Here is a 24,729-nt window from a genome sequence, read left to right on the forward strand (position 1 = left end):
GGGGGCGACCCAGTCCACGCAGGCCTGCTCAGCTTCACACTTCCTGGGGGTGCTCAGAGGCCAGTTAATTTGTTTCCTGGTTATAAAATACCAACTGCAGAACAGATGCCCTTGGAAAGAAAATAGACATACAGAGAAGACAATAATAATTTTCTTTAATGCCAGCATCCACAAGTCACCACCACTGATGTGTGGATATGTTTTCTTTCAAACGTTTTTCTGTGTTTATGTCAAATGTAGTTGAGATGATATTATGTGTACGTTTTGTGTATCTCTGCTCCCTCAACATTACGTCATAAACACTTGCAAGGGGACCTTCAGTCTTTCCTGCTCATGGCAGCCCTTCTAGTCACACGGTACCCCCAGACCTTCCTGACACCGAGGTGGAGCTGAACCTCCATTTCTCTTCCCGAGCACCGAGGACTCCCAGGCTGAGGGGCTTGCGGGATAGTCCCCAGGGCTCGGTTGCTAACTGGCCTTTCCACCTCTGGACACCCTGCAGCTCTGGGATTGTGGCAGAAAGAGGTCCAGGAGCAGGGCTGGCCTGAGGGGACGCCTTTAGACTAAAGCCAGTGACTCGGCCTCAGGCCTGTTTCCCAGGCCAGCAGGTCCAGACCTAGACAGCAGGTCTTCGCTGTGGCAGCAGCATTGCCCTTAGAAGCAGTGACCTTCTGAAGGGGGTGGTGGTGGAGAAGGGGTGCGGTAAACTGCAAGTGGCTGGATGCTTGAGTAAACAGGTCAGCAGCCGGACCAGCCTGGCCAGCCGGCCTGAGTGCTTCGCGAAGTGCCTGCTGCTGCCGTTCTTGTCTGGCGATCAGAGTCGTCCGTCGTGGCCCCCTCAGTGCCACACCTCCCACCCTTCTGTTGGCACACACTTGCAGCCTGTGAAGGCTTGGCTCTGATGGCCCTGTCCTTCAGTAACACACACAGCTGGAGTGCCTGACCCTCGTCCCAAGCTGTTTCCTGTGCCCTCTTCGTCCTCCCAAGCCAGCAGCTTCGGGGGGAGGCTAGGTGAAGGCCTGTTCCGGGCCGAACACAGAGCAAAGGCCTAGAAGCACAGGGATGCATAGGCTGAGACCCCTGCCCTGGGGGAGCTCACAGCTAGTGCAGGAGACAGGAGAACAGCTCATCTCCACTAAATCACCACATCGGGCTGCTCTTGGAGCTAGCACGAGTCCTCTCTGCTTGCCCAAGCAAGGACCCCTAAGTGTTCCCTTCCTAGTCCCCGACCTCACTCTGGCAACTGCAGCAGACCAGGCTTGCCTCAGCTGAGCAGGTCCAGTTGTCCACAGGCCACATTCCGTGGGACCCCGCATCCCGTTAATGCATCACTGGCCTCCATTTTCAGCCTGCAGTCGGGGCTTCTTCCAGGCAGTACCCAAGGCACTGGAATCTGAGATCCGTCCAGAAACAGTCCAGAAACTGAGAGGGCCTCTTGAGGCAGCTCAGTGCTGTGTCAGCATCAGAATTCCTGCTGACAAGGGGTTTGCAGTGGACAGAGCCCAGCTCCTGGCAGCAGGGGGTAGGCTGAACAAAGCCAGCGTGCTTCCAGACAGCCAGAGCAGACCCAGACAGCAGGAATACTCTGTGTGTGTGTGTCTGTCTGTGTGTGTGTGTTTTTTTAAAACAAGCCCATCAGCCAAGACAAACAGAACATAATCTCCTGGCGTCAGCTCACAGTTTTCAAAAATAGGTTGCTTCCCATGACGTTTTCCTTCCCTCTGTTTTGTTCCAACTCTGAGCCTACCAGCCCTCACTGCTATCTTATAAATCAAACAGAGAAAGAACGGCTCTGGGTATCAGTGGGCGGCTGTCCTTTCAGCACGGAAGATTCGGGAGTCAGGCAGCTCTGTGTGAACAGACATGGCTCCCTGGCTGCCGGCCTCGCTCCTCAGTTCCTCTTGACATTTTCCTCCCCTGCTTCCCCCGGCAGTCAGAAGCCCGCCAGGCAGGGTCTCCCAGGGGTCAGGGCCACCCCGAATGGCGAGCCTCCCACGTGGGAAAATGGCACAGTCTGCTTGGAAAGTGACGGGATCAGAATGTGCCCCGAGGACCCTCAGTGCAGCTGGACAGCTGCCAGATTGCTCTGGGTAGAAGCTGTCCAGAGCTCACAGTGCTGGCCGGGGCCGTGGAAATAAACACATTTGTCATCAACCCAAATGTTCGTGCCAACAGAAGCTGCTCCCGACTCGAACGTAAATTGCTGGGTAGGAGGTGGAGGAAATGGGAAGAGAGGAAATTGGAGGTGTCAGCCCCAGGATGCACTGGTGCGGGCAACCGTAATTAGGGGTGGCTTATGTCCCGAGCGCTTCCTGCCCATCGCAAAGCACTTTCAGGTGCAGCCTCCCACAGGCCTGCAGCGCCGCGCAGAAGCTCGGTGGGGAGAGCTGTTTGCCGGAGGACTCGTGGGTGCGTGACTTGTGGTTGAGGGAGGCTGAGGCTACTCCACTCAACTGTGCTGTCAGCTTAGCTGCAGCCCCTGGGGAAGGTAAAGCAGGACCCCCAGGGGGAACACAGCACCTCCTCCAGTGTGTGGAGCCCTTAGCTCTGGACTGGGTGAGACCTAGGCAACTAGTCCAACTCCACGCCTGCGCTCAGATGCCCTCAGCAGCAGCTTGCCTGGTGCCTGCCTCGTTTTTTGTAACGTCCTCAACAATAGACTGTTCAGGTCAGCCTGTGGAAGCACTTCCGTTTCCACTCGCATGTCTTGGTTAGGCTGGTGGAAGCCGCACAGCTGGGCCGAGGACTCGCTGGGTTTACGTCCCGTCCCAACTGCTGATGAGCTGGGTGACACCGAGCAAGTGCCTGTCCTCACGTGCGGGAGTTCTCACTGGCGCCTGGGAAGGACTGGACAGCATCCGTTTCCAGGGCTAGCTAGCACAGTGCTGGGCACAAACACGCCATCCACAGGTGGGAGCCTTTGTGGTTGTTACTGGCATAGCCTCGCACACGACAAGCTAGTCTGTCCCCATAACTGCTGCCCTTGGCTGTCTTCTCCAGCAAAGAACAAAACAAATTCCTCTTTCATGTGGGAGGTCCTGAAATATTTGAAGACTGCCCATGGCCCAATCTCTGTGTGGCCGTTGGCAGCCCACCTTGTAGAAGACGAGGCAGTTCTCAGCAAGAGGCAGACGTCATAAAATCGAGAGCTTCCGTCAACTGAAAACCGCCCGTCTCTTTCTCATGTGGCTGTTGAGCCATATCTTCCCAGCCTGTGCATTGGGTCTGGGCCTAAAACGAGGTTCTGCATCTCTGTCCGCTCAAGTCCTTGCCCTTGGCTGCAGCCTGTGTCTCTTTCATGATCCTGATGCTGTCATCCGGTATCCTCTGTCTCCCAAATGAGCTTCTTGACCTTTGTCTTCAATTAATAAGAACTTTTAATTAATTCAATGATGCTAAAATTTAATTAATTCAATGATGGGCATTCCTACTTGGCTATTCATCAGATAATAAAAGAAGCCTTCCTCCATGTCTTTTCTTGAAGAGGCAGATGGTATATCCCCCTCTTCCTTCTTGCTTCTTCCATCTCATGTCAACAAAAGACTGAATGTTCAGGACCATTTTCTCTAGAGAAATCTAGTTTATTCTACGTGTTTAGCTTCATCATTCCTCCTTTCTCTTCAACAAAGAATGTGTTCTCCCTCCCCTCTCCTTTGCAGCTGTAACATGCAGATCTTCAGGACGTTATTCGTGCTCTTTAGAAGTTGGAGTCGGTTCAGAGGATACCCATACGATGATTAAAAGGTTGTTTGTGAGGTGGGGATGAGAGTGTCCCTTGAAGAAAAGATAAAGGCACTGGGATTAATTAGAAGAGAGAGGATATTTTAATAAGATGTTCTGATAGGCAGAGGGCTTTTGCACAAAGAACAGAAACCAGATGTTCTCCCCCTGTTGAGAACCAATAGAGAAGGAGGCCAAAGCTGAAATTTTCAGCATTTAGGAAATTCCTGTCGCAGCTGCTGGTCAGTGGGCCGGCTGTGGGCGCTTGGTATCTCAGGACGAGAGAGGAGTCGCTCTCTGAGCGGTCTGAGGTGGAGGGAGGCAGAGGAAGGCCTCCCGGCTGCGCCTGCGGTGGTCTGGCTGGGGGTGACCCTGTGGAGGCCACGTGGCCGGCTGGCATCTGCGGTGGCAGAATCTTAACATTCTGGCCCTTCTCTCTCCTTCAATCTCTTTGTCTTTTTTCTTCCTCTTTAATTTTTTTTTTTTTTTTTTTTTAAGACAGTAACTTAAAGGTAAGAGCACGGAGATGGTAACTTTGTCTCTGCAGAGAGCCCTGGAGATAGATCCCTGACTGAGAAGCCCCAGGTCAGACCCCTGAGTGCCTCTCTGGATTAGAGCGCCAGGCAGGCTCTGCCTGTGGGGCTGGGGCGGTCGCAGCCAGCACTGCAGTGGGAGGCGGGGGGGGGGGGGGGGGGGGGGGGGGGGGGGGGGGGGCGAGGCTGCAAATGCACGGGCCGGCCGGCAGAAGCACACGTGGTGCTACCGTCCGTGAGATCATGTGCCCATGGGTCCCATTCTGCCTCCAACCGGAGGTCATAATGTTAAAGCTAGCAGAGGCTCAGAAATCATCTAGTATTTTCCAAACATTTCTATAAAGTTTGGAACTCTTTTCTCTGCAAGTAGAGTTCTACAGAGCACTGTGATGTTCACAGGCTGCCACAGGAGTGCCCCAGACCCAATGCTGTGGAGGCACCTCCGTGGCCTCTGCAGAGCTTCACCGTTTTTCCAGCCCCCTTGTTTTACCCGGAGCGTGCTGGCAGCCTGGATCGAGTCATGGCTGCTGCCGCCTGCCACTTAGTCCCCAGCACCCAGAAGGGACCGGGCTCTGTCGGGGAGGCGGGATCCAGTCCTGCGCTCCCGTCTGCGGGTTCTGCTGCGAGGGGCATTCAGAGACAAGTTTTTGAGACACTCCCTGCAATCTTCTGAGGAATCTGGCTTGGTTCTCCTTTAACTGCAGTGGACCATCCTTGAGGCCTGTTCTTTGTCCTGGGGCTTCCACGGTTAGGGTGGGGTCAGGGCTGGAGTTATTGGAGGCTCAGCTAGAGGAGTTCCCAAGACCTGGGGTGACAGCGCTGAGCTGTGTCTAGAGTGCTGCTGAAGTCCTGAGCAGGGAGGGTGGTGGGGTCCCCAGAAAACCTTCTGGGTGGGTACGGAGATGGAAAGCTGGGTAGGCGTGTGGGAAAGCCGGGACTGTAAAATGTTAATGGTAGAATTGAGGCGTTGGGTGCATGGTGTTCACTCTCAAATTCTTTCCGCTTTGCTCTATGTTTGAAAGATTTTATGATTAAGTGTTGGGGTGGGGAAACATCCTGGAGCATTGAAGGAAGAGTAGGAATTTGCTTGATGGAAAAGGAGAGGAACAGTGCAGGCAGAGCGCCGACTTCTCAGGGCAAGCTTCTGCAGGGGTGGCCTTGGACCTGTTCCCCAGGACACACTGCCACATTCCCCTGGCTGGCAGGTCCCGCATCTTGGAATTGGCCTGCAGTGTGGATGGGAAGTCACTGACCTCTTCCCTTTCTACTCCCCAACCCAGGAACCCAGAAAGCAAGCCCCAGACGCAGCCACACTTCCCTGTCCTGGGACTGTCTGCTGGGGCCGCCTCAGCTGAAGGGAGTAGGCCCGTCGCTGGGACTTGAGATCCTTTTGCTCATTGGGGTTTGTTTTCAGGCACCTCGAGTGCTGGTCTTGTGTATACTGGGCACATGCCCAGGGCAGTGAAGTGAGTGGTGGCCCAGGAAGAGCTGATGGCAGACAGCAGACCAGCAGGGGCTGTGTCTCTTTCCTCTGTCTCATCCAGGTCGGGTATGGAGAGACGGGTTGTGAGTATCCAGTGATTTCCTAGAAGCCCCCTATTTTCAGAAATAATCCTGTCTTCTCCAAAACCTAGAATGTTAGTCTTAAGAGAACCAAGAGTGGGAATCTGTTTATAGAAGAAGCCAGAAGGTCCAGATGCTGGCTGGTCTTGCTGTCCCAGGAGAGACTGACAGCAGCATTCTGGCTGGGCAGGGGGCTAGCAACAGGGCAAAAGGCAAAGGGCAGTGTTTCCATAACCAGATAGACAGGGCCCAGCCAGCCAGAGAATCTCCAAATGAAACTTTTTGCTCAGGGGGGACACCCGCTCTTGTACCCCGCTGCCTAAATCAATGGAACTTCTGTCTTGAAAACTACAGCTGTGCTGGTGTGATACTGGGCTGAGCCACTTTCCTCAGCTGTCCCCGCTCTTGGGGAAGGAGATCGCATGAGTGTCCAGGCCTGTGTCTGGCTGGCCGTGATCTCCTTACTCTGTCACTACCTTGCTCTTACCTGCCTAGGTAAGAGGATCCAACCTAGGACACCCATCGCCCTTCAGGAGTGAAGGAGGGCTGTGTGTGCGTGTGCGTGCGTAAGGGAACGCGGTTGCATCCCTTGGCCTACATGTGGATGGAAGGAATGCAACTTGCCTTTATTCTCTCAGGAGCACTGAAGGAGGGGCTCCTATGTGTCAGTGACCAGCACTAGCTAAACAGGGACAAGACATGCCATCTCTGCCCCCCAGAAGCTTTGGTCTGGGGTGCGGGGCAGATAAGAATGCCCCTGTGTGGTGACACCATGCCGCAAGGCGCCCTGGGCCCTGGGGGGCAGGAGGGGCACAGGGAGGCCCCGATTTCCTGCTTTGTGCTTGATCAGCTGGGCGATCAGACTCAGCAGATGATTCCTGGGCCATTTCCCTGTGTGTGGCATCGCCAGGGGATACATGATGGCAGCTCCCTCACGGAGTCTAGGATTGGTAGGAGGGGAAACCTGGCCAAGCCAGCCCGATGATGAGACAAGATCCAGAACTGAGCAGAGGTCACGTATGTCTGCAATGAGTAGTTCTACCAGCACATTTTCAAAAAGAGGTAGCTTTGAGGCTGAGCCGTGAGAAGGAAGAACTCTGCCTCACCCCTGGTCCCCTTCTCTCAGCTGCCTCCAGTGTCCAGGTAGGTGGGGGCAGCATCTCACCTCTGCCGGACCCACTGGGATGTGGAGCTCTTCCCACAGGCAGTTCCTGTAGTCCGGAATGCTGTGGGGCCCGCCCGGCGGGGCTGCCAGCTCTCGCCTTTGTAGGTCCTCAGCCTGGCCTACAGGGTGGCGAGGAGCCCTGGCAGGTGTTGGAGGGAGCCCCGCAGCAGGTTTGAATGAGAGCATGAGTCAGGCTGCTGTCGGGCAGGGAAGGCCCACGGAAACCAGGTGTATAGCCTGTCTGCAGAGGCCATTGCTTTCAAGGGTGAGAGGGCTCCAATGGTGACTGGGGGTTCATGAGAGCCATGTGGGGGCGTTAGGAGCTTCTGAGACCTCCGCAGGTTGACCAACATGCACCTAATGCCGTTGTAAAACACTCTCATGCTGTTGCCGGGAGTATAAATGAACTGAGCTCATCCTTTGGAATGGGCTTTTACTATTACCAGTCAGTTTACCAAAGACCATAAACACCCTCTCACCCAGAAATTCCACTTCTAGGAATTCATCCTATGGAGGCTGGCAGATACGTAAACGTGTACGCATAACAATACTCCCTGTACGTTATTTGTGTTGGCCCAAGGAAGGGAGAGCACAAGCTAAATGGCCATCAATAGAAGAATGATGCGATACATTATAATACACACGCGAGGGCATGAGATCATCTGTACAAAGGGATGGGCAGAGTCTGGAATATTCTGTTGAAGAAAACAAGCAAGCTGCAGTGAATCACCCCTTGCATTTAAAAACAGCTTGTGCATACATGTGCTTAGATACACACCACAGTGCACGTGTACGGACGTTTGCCTGTCTGCTGGGAAAGGACGGGTTTGCTCGGGGCAGGAGTGCGCAGGGAGGGAGGCCCCTACTCTGCAGCCTGCCCAGGCCTGGCTTTGTGGACAAGCATGTACCCTCTGTGCCTTGTGCGAGCTGGCCCGAGCTGGCCCGCCTTGTCCCGACCGAAAGCGCAGGCAGCCGGCTAGCCCGCGGCGCGTGTCCCCTAGGAGCTGAACAGGACCTGCCGGGCCATGCAGCAGCGCATCGTGGCGCTCATCTCCCGCGTGTCCAACGAGGAGGTCACTGAGGAGCTGCTGCACGTGAACGACGACCTCAACAACGTCTTCCTCAGATACGAGAGGTGGGAGCCAGGGGCCTCTTTCCCACCGGTGCCACAAGAGCGATTTCCTTCATAAACAAAGGGGGGGGGGAGAGAGATTAGAGCTGGAAAATACTCATCAGAGCTGCTAATTTGTTCCCAGAAGCCAGGGAAAATGCTTCTTGTTCTCCTGGGAAGCCAGCAGCAGGACGGTGACTGCAGAATTAGGCTCTGCCCTTTGTGAGCCTCAGGCTGCTCTGCCTTCCCGTCCCCCCCCCCCCCAGGCAGGGGGAGGACGGGGGCACCTGCTCCTTTGAAGATCCTTTGAATTTGAAAAGGATTAAAGGGGGAAAATCTCTACTACAGAAAAAAGACTTCCTCTTTCCAATCTTTAAAGAAAGAGACTTTTTCCCTCCCTTTGCAAATGTCAGAGTGTCTGGAGGCTCAGAAGCAGGCAGGCTGTAAGTGCTGGAATGTGTCTGCGTACAGAGCACACACACATTCACTTCAGTTCTTTCTGCATCCAAATCATTTTTGGGTTTGAGGTAACAAACTTGCAAATTCTATTCCCTTTCCAAAGCCTTCCCTGGGGGGAAGTGCAGAGTCTCATTCAGAAGCAGTTTTCCACCGGAGGTGTTCCCACTGCATCACTGTCCCACCCCATCGGCCCTCGGGGGCGCCTCGGGCTTTCCTGAATTACCCACCGTCAGCACCAGAAAGCACCTTGACCAGGCCTAACTCGAGGTCTAATCCCCGCGTCCCCTGGAGACTTGGGGCCCTGACCCCACGCTGGCTCCAGCACCATGTACTATCTGTGTGACAGATACTTACTTGCACTTGGGGGCTTAGAGGATGATTTTGCTGTGGTTGTCACAGTGCTGGGCTTTGTCTCACCTTGACTGTGGCAGCAGGGACAAGTGGCTCAGTGTCCACCGGACAGATGAAGAAACGTGCAGTAAGAACGTGGGGCCACCCAGGGATGTGCCAGTTGGAGGGAGAACAGGAGCAGATCTGACGCCCCTCGACTCCCAGCCTGAGACCTCTTGGTTTTGCTATGCGGTTCCAATGTCTCCACTTTAAAGGGGCTTGACTTTTAACCTGTTAGACCTATTTCAGCCCCTTCCAGAATATGATGACAGAAACTAATGTGGGCATTTTCACCTGAGTCTGCCAGTCCCAGTGTTACCCCACATTCAGAGGCAAAGCCTGGGTCTAGCCGTGGGGTGCCATTTGGCTAGAGTGCCTTTGACAAGACTATCCCTTGAAGAGGGTATCAGAAAGGCACTCCAGGGTTAGATACTTTTCAGATATATTAATACTGCTGTTCTCCATGATTGAAAATCCACACAAGTCTTTCTTAAAACCACGGTCAACACACATGTCCCAACCAGATTGTCCCATGTGGGGATCCCTGCTCACCAGGCACTGACCCAGCAAGTGGCGACCAGTGTGGAGCAGCAAACCTCAGTGAGCCCTGGTTTCTCCAGGCTCCAGCTGGAGACATGCTCTAGGCTACCAATGTGCCAGAGCGTTTGGGAGCTTTTCAATGCACCGGCAGCCCCCACACACGCCTCACAGTTGCTCTCGTGCTCCCTACCTGGCATGAGAAGGACTTAGGTAAGGGAGAGGAGAGGGCTTCTGCAGTTGCTTCAAGCCACGTCCCATCCTCGGCCAGACAGCAGCCAACAGGCTGGGGGAGGAGACTGGCTGGCTGCCCATCTCTGGTTGGCCTAACCCTTTTTACAGCTGTGGGGGATCCTTTTCACTAGGCCAGGGGCCCGTGCCTGTCTTTCTCCTCTAGGGGCCGGCCCTGTGGGTGCCCTACGGCCCTTACTCCAGCAAGTTGAGCTGCAAAATTTCAGTGACATCAGATAATTACTCCCCAGCACAGCTCTCTGAAGTCGGAGGGGGCTGCACTTTTTGCCTGGCTTTGCCCCCAGGTAAAGTGGGTGGCTCAGCCTGTCCCTCCAGAGACAAGAGGAGCACTTGGGTCCAGGGTGTAGGGATGGCTGGGGGTGCTTATAACGGCCTCCCGGATATGCCAGCCAGCACCCTCCCTCGGTGCCCGTGGGTGCCTCTGGGTGAGCCCAAGAGCCTGATCCTCCTTGGGGGAGCCCCAGGCAGAGGAAGGCGTAGTGCAGTCATGTGTGAGTCCGCTCCCCACACCCCCAGTATGGGTCTGGTTGGTCTCCTTTCCCAGAGCCTCAGTGTCTGCTGGCCTCCCAGGGCCCTCGGTGCCCAGGAGCTCTTCACAGGACCAGTGAGCATCACGGTGCCCCATCACCCCTCTTTCCTTACTCTGCTTTCCCTTCCTCTGTTAGGTTCGAACGATACAGGTCGGGCCGATCGGTTCAAAATGGCAGTAACGGTGTAAGTATTCCTGCAGGGTTGTCTCGTCTCCGGAGGCTAGGAGAACTGCCTCAGTTTGATTTTCCTGACTGGGATATTAAATATTTGGGTAAATACAGCAGGCTGTGGTTGATGGGGTACTGAGGAAGGGCTAGCAGGCACATCCTTGGCAGGAGGGTGGCGGGGAAGGCCTGTCGTGTGCTGGGGACTGATTCAGCCCTGCCTCCTTTAAGTGTGTGTGGGGGAGCCAGTGGGCAGGTGCTCACTGCAGCCAGGGCCCACGGTGGACCCCTGATATTGGAGTGAGGGAAACTGCCTTGCTCTGTGTTGGTGCAGTGTTGAAACCCTGCATGGTGCCTGCTGGCTTTGACCTTGGAGACCAGAGCACGGGCTCTGGGGCTCACTGCCATCTCATGCTCTGACAGGTACTGAATGAAGTGAGTGAAGACAACTTAATAGACCTGGGGCCAGGGTCTCCAGCCGTGGTGAGCCCAATGGTGGGGAACACAGCACCCCCATCTTCCCTCTCCTCCCAGCTTGCCGGCTTGGGTGAGTGTCTCATGGGGGGTGCAAAGCCTCCCTCACAGGCCACTTCCCGGTTGTGTGTCTGGGCTGACGGTCCCGTTTGCTCTCTGTGTTGGAATGCCTGAAGAGACCCTTTTGGGGAATCCATGGGAAAGTATATTCCTGAGTCCTGGCCAGTTGTACCACCTTCAGTTCATAACTTCTTTCCCTAAAATTAAAAGTTTAAACCTGTGTTGGAAAGCAGGGGCTGGGGGAGTTCCAAAGAACTGGAACTTGTTTGCTTTTTAAAGAAAGGTGGCTGCTGTGTTTTATCTACAATATTCCTTATGGTTGAAGCAATTTCCTTCTCACTATCAACTAGGCCAAGGATGGCAAATAAGTTTCAGTCATTGGCTGCTTGGAACACAGGTCTAAGAAGGATGCTGAAGCCACATCAGGGCTTGGATGATGAGTCTGTGATTGATTGGTGATGTCTGCCATGGACTTGGAAATAGGAGGTGGTGGCACTGACACATTGCTCTCCTTGAACTAACATCAGCCTAAAGTGTTTCACAGTCTGAAACCTAAAACAAGAAACTTAACACTTTTCCACAGTTCATTTAGTTTGTTTGTTTATTTAAGGAGGGTGCAGCTCACAGTGGCCCATGCGGGAATGAACAGTTCATTGAGTTTAAAAGTGTATATATGACTCTGGATGCTGCAAATACACTAGATGATACCAATTTATGACCAAAAAAATTATAGTATTGAAATAATGAATAAGCATGGCCCCCTCAAAATTCTTTCTTCTACCCTGCTTTTCTGTTTTCTTATTTCATAGTATTTATACCTTCATTTCATTTCAGTTGAATTGAGCTTTTACTTAGTGACCTGTCAGTTGCTGTAATTCTGGCTCTCAGTATCTCATATATCTGTAGCCATGATTTCTCTGACAGAACAGATTTCTCTGCCTTCAATCCATCCAGCATTTGGCCACCAGATTTAATACCCCAAATTCAAACTGAATTATGCTGCCTCCCTTCTTAAAAGGGTCTAGTTTTTCCCATCAACTCCTTTACCTAGCATTCGAGGCTTTTCCCCAGCCGTCTCCCACCTGCCTGTCCAGCCTCGTCCTCCATTCATTGCTCCATGAGCGTTGCTTGCTTCACACACCCTGGGCTGCAGGCCCTGTGCCTCTGTACCTACCTGCCCTTCACCCTTCTCCCCACAGCATAGTCGCACTCGGTTTTAAAGACCCACTCTTGTGTCAGTTTCGAGTCTTTCCTGTATCTCAAGCTGCGCACTGCTGTGGGCGTCTGTCTCCCTCCTACTCTGTGCACTCCTTGAGGGGAAGGACCACGTCAGATTCAATTTGGTCCTCTCAGGATCTGGCTCTGAACGTGGTGGGTACCTGAGAAATATTTGTCACATAACTAAATGGCCCAGGTCCGTAGACATTGCGCCAAAGTCATGTGGAGTCCCTACTACTAACGGCAGGCGTTACCGGACGTCTGCAGGGACACCGGCCCTAGGCCCGGCTTTCTCACTGCAGGAATCTCCCTTTCATTCGTAATGACTCTCTCCCCACGTGAGCAACTTGGGGGTCAGTGGCTGTTCTCTTCCCCATCTCCCCCCCCCCCCCCGTGGCTGCTCCTGCACGTGGCGACCTAGGAGTGCCAAGGAAAGTCCTGTGTCCCCCTACCTCCCCCCACCCATAGAACTTGAACCTGCTCAACTGGCACCCTAACTTGGGACCCTCCATGAAGTCCGCGATCCACATTTTGTTCTCATGCTCCCCTCATCTGTTTTGTTGCCACAGACTTGGGGACAGAGAGCGTCAGCGGCACCCTCAGTTCACTCCAGCAGTGTAATCCCCATGACGGCTTTGATATGTTTGCCCAGACGAGAGGGAACTCCTTGGCCGAGCAACGCAAGACGTATGTGGGGACCATTTCAGTGGCTCTCAGAAGGTGTTGGGGGAGGATGGATCCAGGCCTGGTCACGGGCCAACACAAAGAGGCCTTTTATTTACCAGCGCCAGGACTGCCAAGAACTTTGAAATATGGCTGTGAGGACTTGGCAGTAGGCACAGATATTAAATGACAGTCCCTCCCCACCTTGGGGTCGATTGTAGCTGGATTTCTCCTGTCAGTCGGAGAGAGTGCTTTGTTGTTGTCTTTGCTCCTCACGCTGCTGCTGCTGAAACCTGGTCTGGAGGAGGAGCTGCGAGCAAGAAGGTGCAGCCAGGCAGGGCCTGACCTGCTTCCGCGGTTCTCCTGCCCCGGGTGCGGGCAGGGCCTTCCCTGACAGCAGTCTGGTCAGGATGGGCCATTCCAGAAGAGAGTCCACTGCCTGTCAGGGAGGCACTGGAGCAGGCTTTGAGCTTTCTGTTCAGCCTACGGGCAGGCGAGGAACACTTTCCCCACCTTTCCTGGGGGCCTAGCACCTTATGCATTTAGCTTTCTGAGTCCCTCGCTCAGAATCAACAGGCTGGCCAGAAGCCCAAGGACCCATGCGCCCTTCACCAGCAAAAGTTGCTTTTAAAACGGATACAACAAAAGAGGTCAGGAGCAAAGGAAGGTGACCCTCAGCTCATAAGCAGCAGCAGACCCCAATCCCATAGCATCCTTGTTAAATGCCACTGAGGCCGCTGCTTTCAGAATAAGAAGTGCCTTTATGTCACCCCTCCCGCTGAGTAGTCTCTGGGCGTCCTGTCGGGAGCTGTAGAGATGCCCTCGTATCGTTGCTCAGCACTCACCACTGCTGAGGTGCACAGTGCCCCAACCTGAGAGGAGAGGGGGAGCTGAGCCAGTGCTGGAGCCCAGGCAGGCCTCCTAGCTTCCGTAACAGCCAGCGCGAAAGATGAGCCGGTAGCTTCTGCCAAATGCCAAGGCTGTGGGAAACGTTTCTCCGAGCACATGTGAAGAAGGTGCCATGGAGGGAACGTGATTAGCGGTCACCGCCCCTCCCCCGTGACCACTGATTCTGCTTGTGCTTTGTCTCCAGGGTAACCTATGAGGATCCCCAGGCAGTCGGAGGACTTGCTTCTGCACTAGACAGTCGGAAACAGAGCTCCGAAGTGGTAGGTCTTTAACCCCGTTTTTGTGCCGGGGGTCCTCTGGAGGGAAAGTCAGGCAGTTTGGTAACGCTGGCTGGGTAATTAGGCAGAAGCTGGCTTGCACTGGAGAGCAGGATGGGAGCACTGTATTAACTCACTGAGTCCTCACCCCACCTCATGAGGGACACCCCAGGTCACCTGAGAGGAAATGGGCCCAGAGAGGTGGCAATGTGTGTGAGGCACAAGTGAGCAGGCAGCAAGCAGGGTCCACTCCTCGGAGGTCCAGCTCCAGAGTCCCTGCTTTTCCTACGTGGTGACCTGGGAGTGCCAAGGAAAGTCCTGTGTCCCCCTGCCGTGAGTGGGTGGCCCTGAGCTCTCAGAGCACGGGTCTCCTACAGCCAGAGAGGGTCTCTCCTCAAATGGTCAGTGCCCTGGGGGTGGGCCTGCCCTGACAAAATAATGACGCTTACAGGAGGGGCAAAGCTGACCTGAGCCACCTCTCTGCTGGTCGTCGGGAGCTGGCCTAGAGAAACAGTGCCCACCCTATTCGATGGTCAGGATTTGTTTGGGCAGCTGGGGCTGTGGGGGTGGGCTCGAGGGTGTTCTGGGAGCTCTGTGTCTGGAAGGAGCAGAGCTAAAGCAGAGGTACTTTGAGGTGAGGGGTGGTGCTGTCAGAGCCCCCAAATGCAGCCCTGGTTTCTGTAAGATTTCAGATCATGACAGGAGAAAGGATTTGTCTTAATGCTTCTCACAAGATTGTTCCCCTTTTTGCCTAACTAAGAAATGTGTGTGGCTGTGTGTGAATGAATGTTTGTTTGCAGGGGTGGGGAAACGGAGGGCTGTTGGGACAATAGCCCAGAACAGCTGGAACTCCTTTCAGGTCCCCCAGATGGGCTAGAAAGAGGCGGGGCTCCCCTGTTCACTGGATGGGAGGGTTGGCTTCCCAAATGCCAGTTCTTGGTCTCCGGTAGCCCCGGCCCCAATGGGCCCAGGCAGGCAGCAGTGCTGCAGCCTGGTTTCCATGGGAAACCCCCCTTGAGGGAAGGGACGCCTCTCCTTCCCTCAGCCGACTTGGTCGGAGCACTCTACGCCCCTCTCCACTGGCCACCAGGGGGCACAGAAGAGCCAACCCAGCTGCTTTGGTTTCTTAGCACCCTGCTTTCCATGGAAGAACGCCACCTGAACCCCTGAGACCCAGACTCCCAAAATCTATGCAGTGAGCTTGGTTCTGTTGCTCCCACTACTTAACCCAGGGAGGACATTAGGGAGCCGGGTGAGGGCCACCCGCACTCTGCCAGATGAGGACAACCCCTCCTCTTGGCCTACCCTGTCCTGGCCTCCAGCCCCACACCTCAGCCAGGCTCACCTGGGTGGTTTCCCACTCTGCCTCCAGGGCCTGCCCTGGCCATGCCAAGGTGTGTCCTACAACACCTCTGCCATTATCCGTGCCCACACCTGGGTCCGAGCATGGAGGTAGCCTGCTTCCCACCCTTCACCCTTTGGGTGTGTGGCTTGGCCAGTCTCCCTGTTTTCAAAGGTCTTGATGACTCCAGCATGTTTTCCTCATGGTGGTAGGCATATTGCGTTTCATGTTTATTGCGTGATGGGGCAATGTGGGAAAGCAGGGTTGTGTTAGCCGTGTGTGTGTGTGTGTTGGTGTCTGTACACACACACTGACTCACGTGCATCTTTAGACCAGTACTTCAGGTTACGGTGTTACATATCTTAAACCATGCTGGCCTGGAAATGTAAACTGGGTCAAGGGGGAAAGTAAGAATACAATAAGGTGTGTGGGGGGGACCTGTACAGCCATTCCTCCGCAGTGCAACCAAATCGGTGGTCTTAGCTTTAAATACTTTTATCATTTAAAAAAAGGTGATTTACCCAAATTCAATGTTCAAATTAAGAGTTTGGAAAAAGAACACACAGGTAACTGAGGAGGAAAAAAGAAGAAAAAGCAGAAATAAGTTAGAAAAAAGTAGAAATGATTTTGTAAAAGCAAGTTCTTTGCTAAATCGATGCTTTGCCAACCCCGAGAGCCCTAATTGGGAGAAGCAGCCTTGGGTGACCTCCGTGACCTCACGGAGAGTTTCCAAGTGTATGGGAATGGTTGGCGCGAGTACACAGCACGGTGCTGGGACTCTTGGTTGCTAAACTTTTCTTTGCCAGGTAGGTAAGGGGGACGTGCCAGGCAGGGGGGCAGACATTGGGTCACATCTCCTTACATGACAAACGACCAGCTCTGAACAGGGGCTTCTCTGTTTCCATGATGTATATACGATTGCTACTTTACCATGGGTCTTGCTGTGACTTTTCTTTCTGGGACTTTTCTGTCCTCCATGCAGAAGAGAGGTAAAGGTGGGGACTCTGGCCTGGAGCCCATAGACAGCTGGCTCATAACCCAAGGAATGGTGAGAGGTCACCAGCTGAGCCGAGCCCTTGTCCACCCCAGCGCTTCCCTGTGTCACCTGCTGAGCCCTTGTGAGTCAGACAGTACGAGGCCGTTCTCCTTCTGACCGGGCGCCAAATTTTCCCCTCCTGTCTTTGTACAGTCTCCTTCAGCCACAGACGTCCAGCCCAGGAACACCGCCTCTGGTTGTGTGCTGCAGTCCATGGCCCTGGGCCTCCAGGGTCGGGGGCATTTTCAGGAGTGAGGGGAGGGCCTCTTCCCTCCTTTCACTGGTCTCTGGAGCTCTCAACAGTATTCGCTTTTCCAGGATGAGCACACGTTACTGTGGCTTTTGCTTGGGAGGGGATGTTTCTAAGAGAACAGACTCCAAGCATCTGACCGGTCAGAGAAGCCCCCGCCAGCCTGTGACTTTGGCAGTCCCGGGCTGATGGGTGTTTACAATTTAGTTATTTGTGCTCACTATGTCCCCCAGAAGGATCTAAAACCTCTTAAACTCACAAACACAATAGGAACAGGATAAAAAGAATGAAATTAAAGCCAGGGGAGTTTAATATCCTAAATGCAGTTATTAATAGTTCTCAGGAAGTAGAGCCTTCCTGACACAGACACCTGTGAGTGTCTCTGCTGCCTCATCTGATCAGGTGGCCCTGAGAGGCACAGAGAGGGGGTGACCTTGCTCCAGGCTGCTTGCCCTGGTGTGCTGGTTTCACCTGTGATGAAGCCATAGCCCTCACCGCACGCCTCTGACATAGAACCCAGAGGTTGGCTGGTGTGGCAGGAGGCGCAGAGAAGGAGAAGTGAGAAAAGCAGTGGAAATGTAGGCCTCTGCCCTATAGCTGGGGTGGGGAGACACAGGGCACACACCAGGGAAGAAGCATAAGTGATCCCTTGGGGCCGTGCCAGGCTGTGTCCAGGGGATGAGGTGTTCAAGCAGGGCCAGCATGTCCGAGGCTGCGGGGAGCATGGGGTCTCCTGCCTGAGCAAGGTGTGACCAGTATACAAAGCTGTGGGCCATGCAGGCCCATCAGAGCCATGGGGACATGGGGTCTCTGCCTGCCCCCCAGCTTGGAGCTGGTAACCTTTGCACAGCCGTGCCCATCTCCCTCCACCTGTCAGAGCAGCAGGCACTCCGTCCTGCTCTGTTTCTGCACCAGACCCCATGGCCATTCTTGGAGACATGGGCTGCCAGGGTTCCTCCTTTGCTTGTTCAGTGACACCCTGGGGCTCTGGCCCACATGTGTGGTGACTCCTAGAGACCATGTGCACTCCGCTGTCCAAATTGGGACAGTCCAGCCATGTGTCCTTGTGCCTATTAATCCTGCAAGACAGGATACTGCCCACAAAACCGACCCTGTGTGTGGCCTTGGCAGCTGGTGTGGGGGCTGCCTCTGCTCACACAGGCCACCCCCGCTGACCTGTCCCCTCCGAGGGCTCCAGTTTCCGACTTCCCAGAAATAAGCCCAACTAACAGCTAACCTGGTGTCTCACCTGCCTGACTGCTGTGTTTTTTCTTTTAAACGACGTGCATTAATTGCTTTGCCTTATTTCCTGTAGTTTAGAACCCTGAGCCTTTCCAGACCTCCCAGGTACAAATTCTTTACTTGGAAACTTTTTGTACTATGGAGTGAGACCAAAGGCCTCTTAGACCTTCACAACTTCTCTGGAAATAGCATTCCCGAGCTACAGAAATTGCTCCTGTCACCTTGGAAATCGCATTGGACAGTTAGGTTTCCTTGGAGGTGGGCGCTGTGGGCGGCAGAGCCTGGCTCTCCTGGGACTTTAGGTGAATGGCTCTCCAGCACCGGAGTCAACACTGCCAGGCTCGTGACCAGTCGAAGAAAACACTGACAAGCACCATGAGCCGGCCTGCCCGAGGCTGCGGGGGGTGGGGTGGGGGGTGCCCTTCCCCACCCTCCAGCTCGTGGGCCTTTTTCCGGCTGCTGATCAGAGAGGAGTATCCCCCACATTGAGGGTGCAGCCAGGAAAATATCCGGAGATGAACGAATATAAGTCCCACGAACAGAACTAGGTTAGTGAAAAGTCTGCTGCTGCCAAAGCCCAGGTTTAGGGTGGGGGGCTCCCTGCTCAGACCTGGAGGACCCCCAGACACAGCCCGAGGCCACAGAGACCACTGGCAGTGGCTGCACCTCTCTGCTCCCTACGCAGAGCTGCCCTGCCTGCAGCCACGTGAGGACAAGCTGCTAGCAGACAGCTCCCCCACCGCTCTTGTCAGTTCTGCTACTGGCACCTGACATGTCCGTTTCTCTTTGGACTCTGAACATAGGCAGGGCTCATCTCACCATTGCCTCTGCCAAGCCAGCCCGTCTGGCCTGTCCTCAGAGGGGGTTACTCTAGGCCCTGGTTTTTATTGGAGGGTGCTCCGGGACTAGCTTCTTTTATTTTTCTCTCTTCCTGCATCTCTTTCTCCCTTTCTGTGTCCCTCCTCCAACTCACACTCTTCTTCAGACCCCTTAGACCCAACTTCAGCTGGGATCGTTGTCCAAGAAGATGCTAAAACCGCAGCAGGTCAGAGCCCACAGTCTCAGGGATAAGCTGGGCCGGCCCTCATTTGAGGGATGGGAATGATGAGGCCTCCCAGCGTCCTGGTGCTGTGCCCGAGGCCACAGGGCAGTGACGAAGCCCAGCGCCCTCTTTCTAGTTACGGCCTCCCCTTCCGTCAGCCTGGCTGGGAGGCCTTCCTCTTCCTCCCTCACCGTGTCTCCAGCCCCTATTTATAGATCAGCGGACATGTTTAGTCTGTGTCTGGTAGCGATCTAACCCTCCTGCCTCATCATTAGAAGGGACTTTACCCTGTTGTGATACTGAAGGCCCTGGCTTACCAGGGCAGGAGGGTTATATCGCTAAGGAGCGTGTGGGACCACAGCAAGGCAACCCCTGCCCTCCCTTAGAGAAGCATTATTGTTAGCCCAGCCCCAGCTCCTCAGTGACTCATGCCCTGAGGCCAAGTGCCTGTAAGGATTCAATTCTAATAATTTCTGACATCCAAAAACAGACACACCAACCTAGAAATTAAGGGATTTGGAATCATGCGTGGTGAATGCTAAATACAACCTAGCCATCACCCTATTTCACAGATGAGGAAACCGAGGACCAGAATTGCCCAAGCCCCTGCCCCTGACTCTCCACCGAAGCTCTGAGGCTTCTTAGGACAGCAGGGGCCTAGGAGCTCCTGGGTGAAGGAGCAGTTGCAGAGAGGAGCGACTCACCCCCGGTCCCACACCGTGAGCGCAGGGACCAGCTGAGCCCAGCCTGAGCCTCGCCTGCAGGATGCCTTCCCATAAGCACACTAATGCTCACTTGGAGAAGGCTGGGAGAGGGAAGAAAAGGGTTCCCATGATCCACTTTGGGGGGATTTTTTTCTTTTTCTTTTTTTTTTTTTTGAGGTGGTGAGGAGTTTCTCAAATGTCAATGTTTATTTTCTGAGCACGCTGGCTCTCAAGATTAATCCTCAAAGAAGAAAACTAGAGCATGATCCACAGCCTCAAGGGATTTATTTTTGAACAGTAACAAAAAAATTATGAGCAAAATCTGAAGGTTTAAGGTCCATGACCCCTCCGTGGCTTTTTTCAAGCTTTTTGCGACATGTTGGAAAGCTCTGTCCATGGAGTCTTCATTACTCCTAGGTGGACTAAAGCTGGGTAGATTAAAAAAAAAGCCCAGCACGCACTCCAACAGCTGCTGTTGGGCATGTTTTCTCTTTGGAGATGCGGCTGACTTTCTAAGCCTTAGTTCTGGGAACTTGGCGATGTACACATCCTCCCAGAGGCCAGGCATTCTGACTTATAAGCATCAAGATAATGAAACTGGCATCTCCTGCCATGAGAATGTGTCAGGCAGAAGCCCTGCCAGCAAGCATAAAGTTAGCAGATCGCACCCTGTGCCCTACTGCTTGCTTCTCGATGGGGAAGGTAGGTGCTGTGTCTAGTGCTGTTAGCACGTCCACTGGGCGCGTGTGCCCTCCAGAGTGTGAATCACGTCTTCTTTGTCCCTCAGTCATTTCCAGATGATTTGAACTCTGTGACATTTTTTCATTTCAATATTCTTAAGTCCCTAGTAAGTAAGTCAAAGAAATAAAATGAAAATAGAATCTTCCGAATCTGATCCAGATTAACTCGAGCCTTTATGGAAATGTGTGTGGACTGCCCACGCTGCGTCTGTAGTTTGGCACAAGCACATGAAGTTACCAGAGTGAGGGGTCTTCGGCCGCGCTGAGTGAGTGTGTGCAGGACTCTGGCCGAATCAGATCTCTGTTCAGCGTGCGTGGGGAGGGCTTCGAAGGCCCCAGCCCACTGCCTGCTGTAAACCCCATCTTCGGCAGCTTTCTACCTCTAGGAGTGCCTTGTCACGCAGGGCAGGGCTGCTGATACGAAATCTCTGTTCTCCTTTGTTAAGGTCATGTGATTTTTTAGATTTGGCAAACACTGAAACAATCCTCTTACTGCTTATTTTAACTTTATTCTTACCCTAGATTGTGACATTGTGGTGAAGCTAGCTATAGACTCAGTGCTGGGGATTTTTTAGAAATCGTGCGCCAGGCCAGGTGGGGGGGCAGGTCACCTGGATTGATGTGCATCAGATCACTCCTCTAGGCTGGGAGCCAGCATTTCGTTAACGGGGCTTCTAGAGGGTTAAAGGTTACCTTTACTTCTCATCATGTCTTACTGCAACATAAATATTTCTAGCCAAATGCATTTTTCAGAACACTGTCCCCAAGGCCCTTGGCACAGGTGACCAACCACTGCGTGGACACTGTCCAAGGACCCGTGAGGTGTGTCTTTGTTTGCTTAGGGGCTCAGTGCCCCACCCCCGCCCGCTGCTCCCCAGATCGCAGTTGAACTTCTTTTCTCTGGCTGCTGAGGCACAGACAGCCATTGAAAGCGGAGAAGAAAGGGCTAAAGGGAGCTGCTGCATTCACACGCGCTTAGTGAGTTTCTCCTAAAGAGACACAAAGGCAACTAAAGCCTGGCAGTCCCTTTTGTCATCAAAGCCTTTGTTTTTACTGAGTTTCTGTTGGTGGTGAGATGTGCCTGTCTTCTGTTGGCCAGGCCACACCCAGCGCACCCCACACCCACACCCCCACGCCCCTTAGAGATGCATTGAAATACTTTCAGTGAGTAAGCAGACCCCGTGCAGACTCCCAGGCCTGCCTGACCACCTGCACCCATGCTCCGGGCAGACTGCCACTTGGCCTTCCCAGTGGCACAAGGGACCCACTGGTGGCCCCTGGAGTCACCCCCAGGGCTGGGCTCAGCAGTAGGTAGGCATTCGTGCTCCAGCTGTCATCAGCGATGCATTCAGAAGCAAGCACCCTGCTTTGCAGCGGGGGCTGAGAAACCCATGATGTGAGGGCTGACACCATAGTCAAAAAGTTCTCCATTTCAAGAATGCGTACTGCCGCCCGCCCGCCTGCCCGTCCGCCCCCCGGTCGGTCCTGCTGCTTAGATTCGCCACCTCATTGCTTTCCTCACCTGCCATTCCATGTGGCTGCCTCGTTGCCCGTGCCTGCTGTGCTCATGTGTTTTTTTTGCTCTGTGTACATATTGGTTTTGTTTGGGGTTGCTTTTGACGATTTCCTTTGTTCGGTGTTCTGTCTTCCCTCACCTGGCTGTGGGGCTGCCTGGCCCGCTGCTTGCCGCCTCCATAGATCCCCGTTGTGCGGCCCTCTGTCATGGACGACATTGAGCTGTGGCTCAGGACCGACCTGGTGAGACTCGACTTTTCTCTTTCGTGTGTGGGGTGTAGCAAGGCAGAGGCGCTTCTGAGGACAGGCCTCAGGGACACCTGAGGGGGCCGCTCCCCCAGGGGGTGGTGAAGGAGGGAGGCCGGGCCAGAGTGGCTCCTGCCGCCACCAGGCCCTCACAGCTGGCCTTCCCCTCCAACACCTGTGGCCTGAGGAGGCCAGTTGGGGTGGCGCCCCGAGCTGGCCCCATCCTTCATCTAGCTCTAGCCGGCTCCAAAATACACTTACTTTTTCCCCGTTACTTTTCACTTTCAGCAGGTGTGTTTGTGCTTGGGTTCTTTTTTTGCTTTTTGTGGAGTTTTTTGATTTTTGGTTTTCATTTCTTTTAATTGTGACGTATACACAAAGATAAATTGAGAGGGGTTTTTTTGTGGAGTGTTTTGTTCGTTTTTTGGTTTTTCTTTCTTTTAAGTGTGACATATACACAGAGATAAATCAAGTGGGGTTTTTTTGTTTTTTGTTTTTTAATTCACCGCTATCTCCCTCTTCAGTAGCTTCCAGTATCTTGGACCTAAAAGAAGCCCTGCCCCAGAGACCATTGTCTTTGTCCCCAGAGAGAGGGCAGGAAGATGTGGGCATCACGCGTCTGCAAACGGCAGCAGGCCGCTTCCGTGCCGGCCCCTTTCTCTGCTGCTTACAAAGCACCTTCACTCCCAGGAGCCTGTGCGGGAGGTGGGGTGGAGGTTGTGGGCTGAAGACTGATGAAGAAATGCACTCTGGGAGGGAAAGTGGCCTGCCCACGGTCATGGGCTGGGTGGGTCCCCCGGACCTAGAGATGCCCCATCTCTTGCTCCTAGCTGCCTCCCCTTGAGGAAGCCCTGTCCCCAGAGCCTAGCTGGCTGTAGGCTGCTAACGTGGCCCCCTCCCACACGAGGCGAGCAGACCTCAGATAGGGCCTCCCACTGCTCCCGACCACCTCTCTGGAAGGCCAGGCTTTCCAGAGACACTCATTGCCACCCACGTGCCATGCCACAGGAGGGAGAAAATGCCTCATTATATATTTCCCAAGGGAATGCCTGGAAAAGAAACAGCTCCTCTCACAGAAGCAAAGCAGGAAGGGCCACGGCGGCCCTCGCCTCACGAAGGGGACCCCAAGGTCCAGAAAGGGGGAGGGACGTGTCTGGCAAGGCTGCACAGCAGGCTAGTGGCAGGGCCAAGAAGAAAGCCAGGTCTCCTGGCCCAGCCCAGGGCCTTATCCCCTGGCCACCCAGCTCTCTGCCCCATCACTGTCTGTGCAGTGAGTTCCCCGATGACTACCATGCCCTCCAAACAAAAGCAAGTCTGATCCGCTCATGAAGCTCACAGAGCCCCACGTCTCCTCAGCACCCACAGCAGCTGATGGAATCTGGGCCATAGGAGGAGGCTGGCGCAGCTCCCAGGAGGCTGCGGGGTGGGCTCCCAGCTAAGCCGGCAGTGCTCCACTGCCAAGCCCTGCCTGGTGTCGAGCCCTGTGCACTGGGCTTCACGGCTGTGGCCCTCCCAGGCCCCGTGTGGCTCCTGGCCGTTGACATGGGCAGTGACTTCCCAGGACCCGGTGGCTGGCTGCAAGGGACTGCTGAGGAGAGGAACGCCTGAAAGGGCCCTGGCACGCCCCAGGCCCAGCCTGCTCATGGCCCCCTCTGGAGGAGACCAGTGGCAGAGGCCTGCCACAGCCCTGCCCTGCAGCTCAGCCCAGAGAGCCAGCCTGCACCTTCTGCGGCATTTTTCTTTTGGGCCCTTCTGGAGGATCAAAACCTAGAACCAACTTGAATGGTTTCTGTTTTTGCTTTTTAAAAACAAACTTTCTGTTTCTCTAATAAGGCAAACAGTGCCTTACTGTTACAGAACTCTGGGCACGGGAAATACGAAGTTGGAAGTTTTGCTTGGGCTCCCGTGGGCAGTGCGCCCTGGGGTGGCTGCTGGTGGGGAGAGTTGGCGGGGCTGGCTGGGGGCCTAATGGTGTTCTCTGCTCCTCCCACAGAAGGGCGATGACCTGGAGGAGGGCGTCACAAGTGAAGGTGAGGCCTTACAGCCCCGCCCCTCCATTGGCTGCATGTGCCCCAGCCCTCTGCCAGAGCACTTTCTGGTACCTGGCTGAGCTAGGCATCCTGGACCAGGAGCTTCTTGGCTCTGTCCCTTCCAGGCCTCATGCTGATGAGGAGAGTGTCCTAGCTTGTGACAATTAGAAGGTCACAAAGCTAGTGGACAGTAGGTACAGACTGCCATTCTAAGCCAACACGATCCCCAAACCTGCACTCCTAACCAGTTCAGCCAGCCCCCAAATGTTCGGCCCAGCAGGGGAAAGACATGCCATGCAGTCCACAGGGTACACGGGGAGCCTCCCAGGCCTGGTGTCCCGTGACGTCACTTCTGGGGCGCCAGCTCTATGGGTCACGTGGGGAAGTCGCCATCACGGTCCTCTACCCCCCCTCCCTCTCTCATCCCCCTTCCCCTCCCATCTTGCCTCCCCTGCAGCCCACAGGCCTTTCCTCTGCTCTGCCTCCTCCCTCAGCCAGACCTTCTGGTGAGACGCCCCTGCAGGCACAGACCCTTGCTTGGTGGGGAGGTGGCGGGAGGGGGAATGTTCCTTGCCA

The 24,729-nt window shown here is 54.4% G+C and overlaps 1 protein-coding gene across 8 annotated transcripts in view; it reads left to right on the plus strand.

The window, feature by feature from the left end:
- Positions 1 to 24,729, plus strand: part of TOM1L2 (target of myb1 like 2 membrane trafficking protein) — a 109,837-nt gene that overhangs the window by 80,667 nt on the left and 4,441 nt on the right. For 2 of the 8 annotated variants that reach the window (XM_019753739.3, XM_019753740.3), the window contains exons 8-15: positions 7,983 to 8,116; positions 10,396 to 10,444; positions 10,849 to 10,972; positions 12,747 to 12,864; positions 13,934 to 14,009; positions 16,331 to 16,396; positions 22,061 to 22,120; positions 24,117 to 24,153. In XM_019753739.3, the coding sequence (XP_019609298.2) occupies positions 7,983 to 8,116; positions 10,396 to 10,444; positions 10,849 to 10,972; positions 12,747 to 12,864; positions 13,934 to 14,009; positions 16,331 to 16,396; positions 22,061 to 22,120; positions 24,117 to 24,153 (664 nt within the window). Of the gene's footprint in view, positions 1 to 7,982; positions 8,117 to 10,395; positions 10,445 to 10,848; positions 10,973 to 12,746; positions 12,865 to 13,933; positions 14,010 to 16,330; positions 16,467 to 22,060; positions 22,121 to 24,116; positions 24,154 to 24,610; positions 24,660 to 24,729 lie in introns of all 8 variants that reach the window. The other 6 variants (XM_074320044.2, XR_002139386.3, XM_074320045.2 and 3 more) reach the window with 6 other exon arrangements.

Source organism: Rhinolophus sinicus, chromosome 12 (assembly GCF_057876585.1).
Source record: "Rhinolophus sinicus isolate RSI-liver-muscle chromosome 12, RSI-T2T, whole genome shotgun sequence".
Taxonomy (NCBI): domain Eukaryota; kingdom Metazoa; phylum Chordata; class Mammalia; order Chiroptera; family Rhinolophidae; genus Rhinolophus; species Rhinolophus sinicus.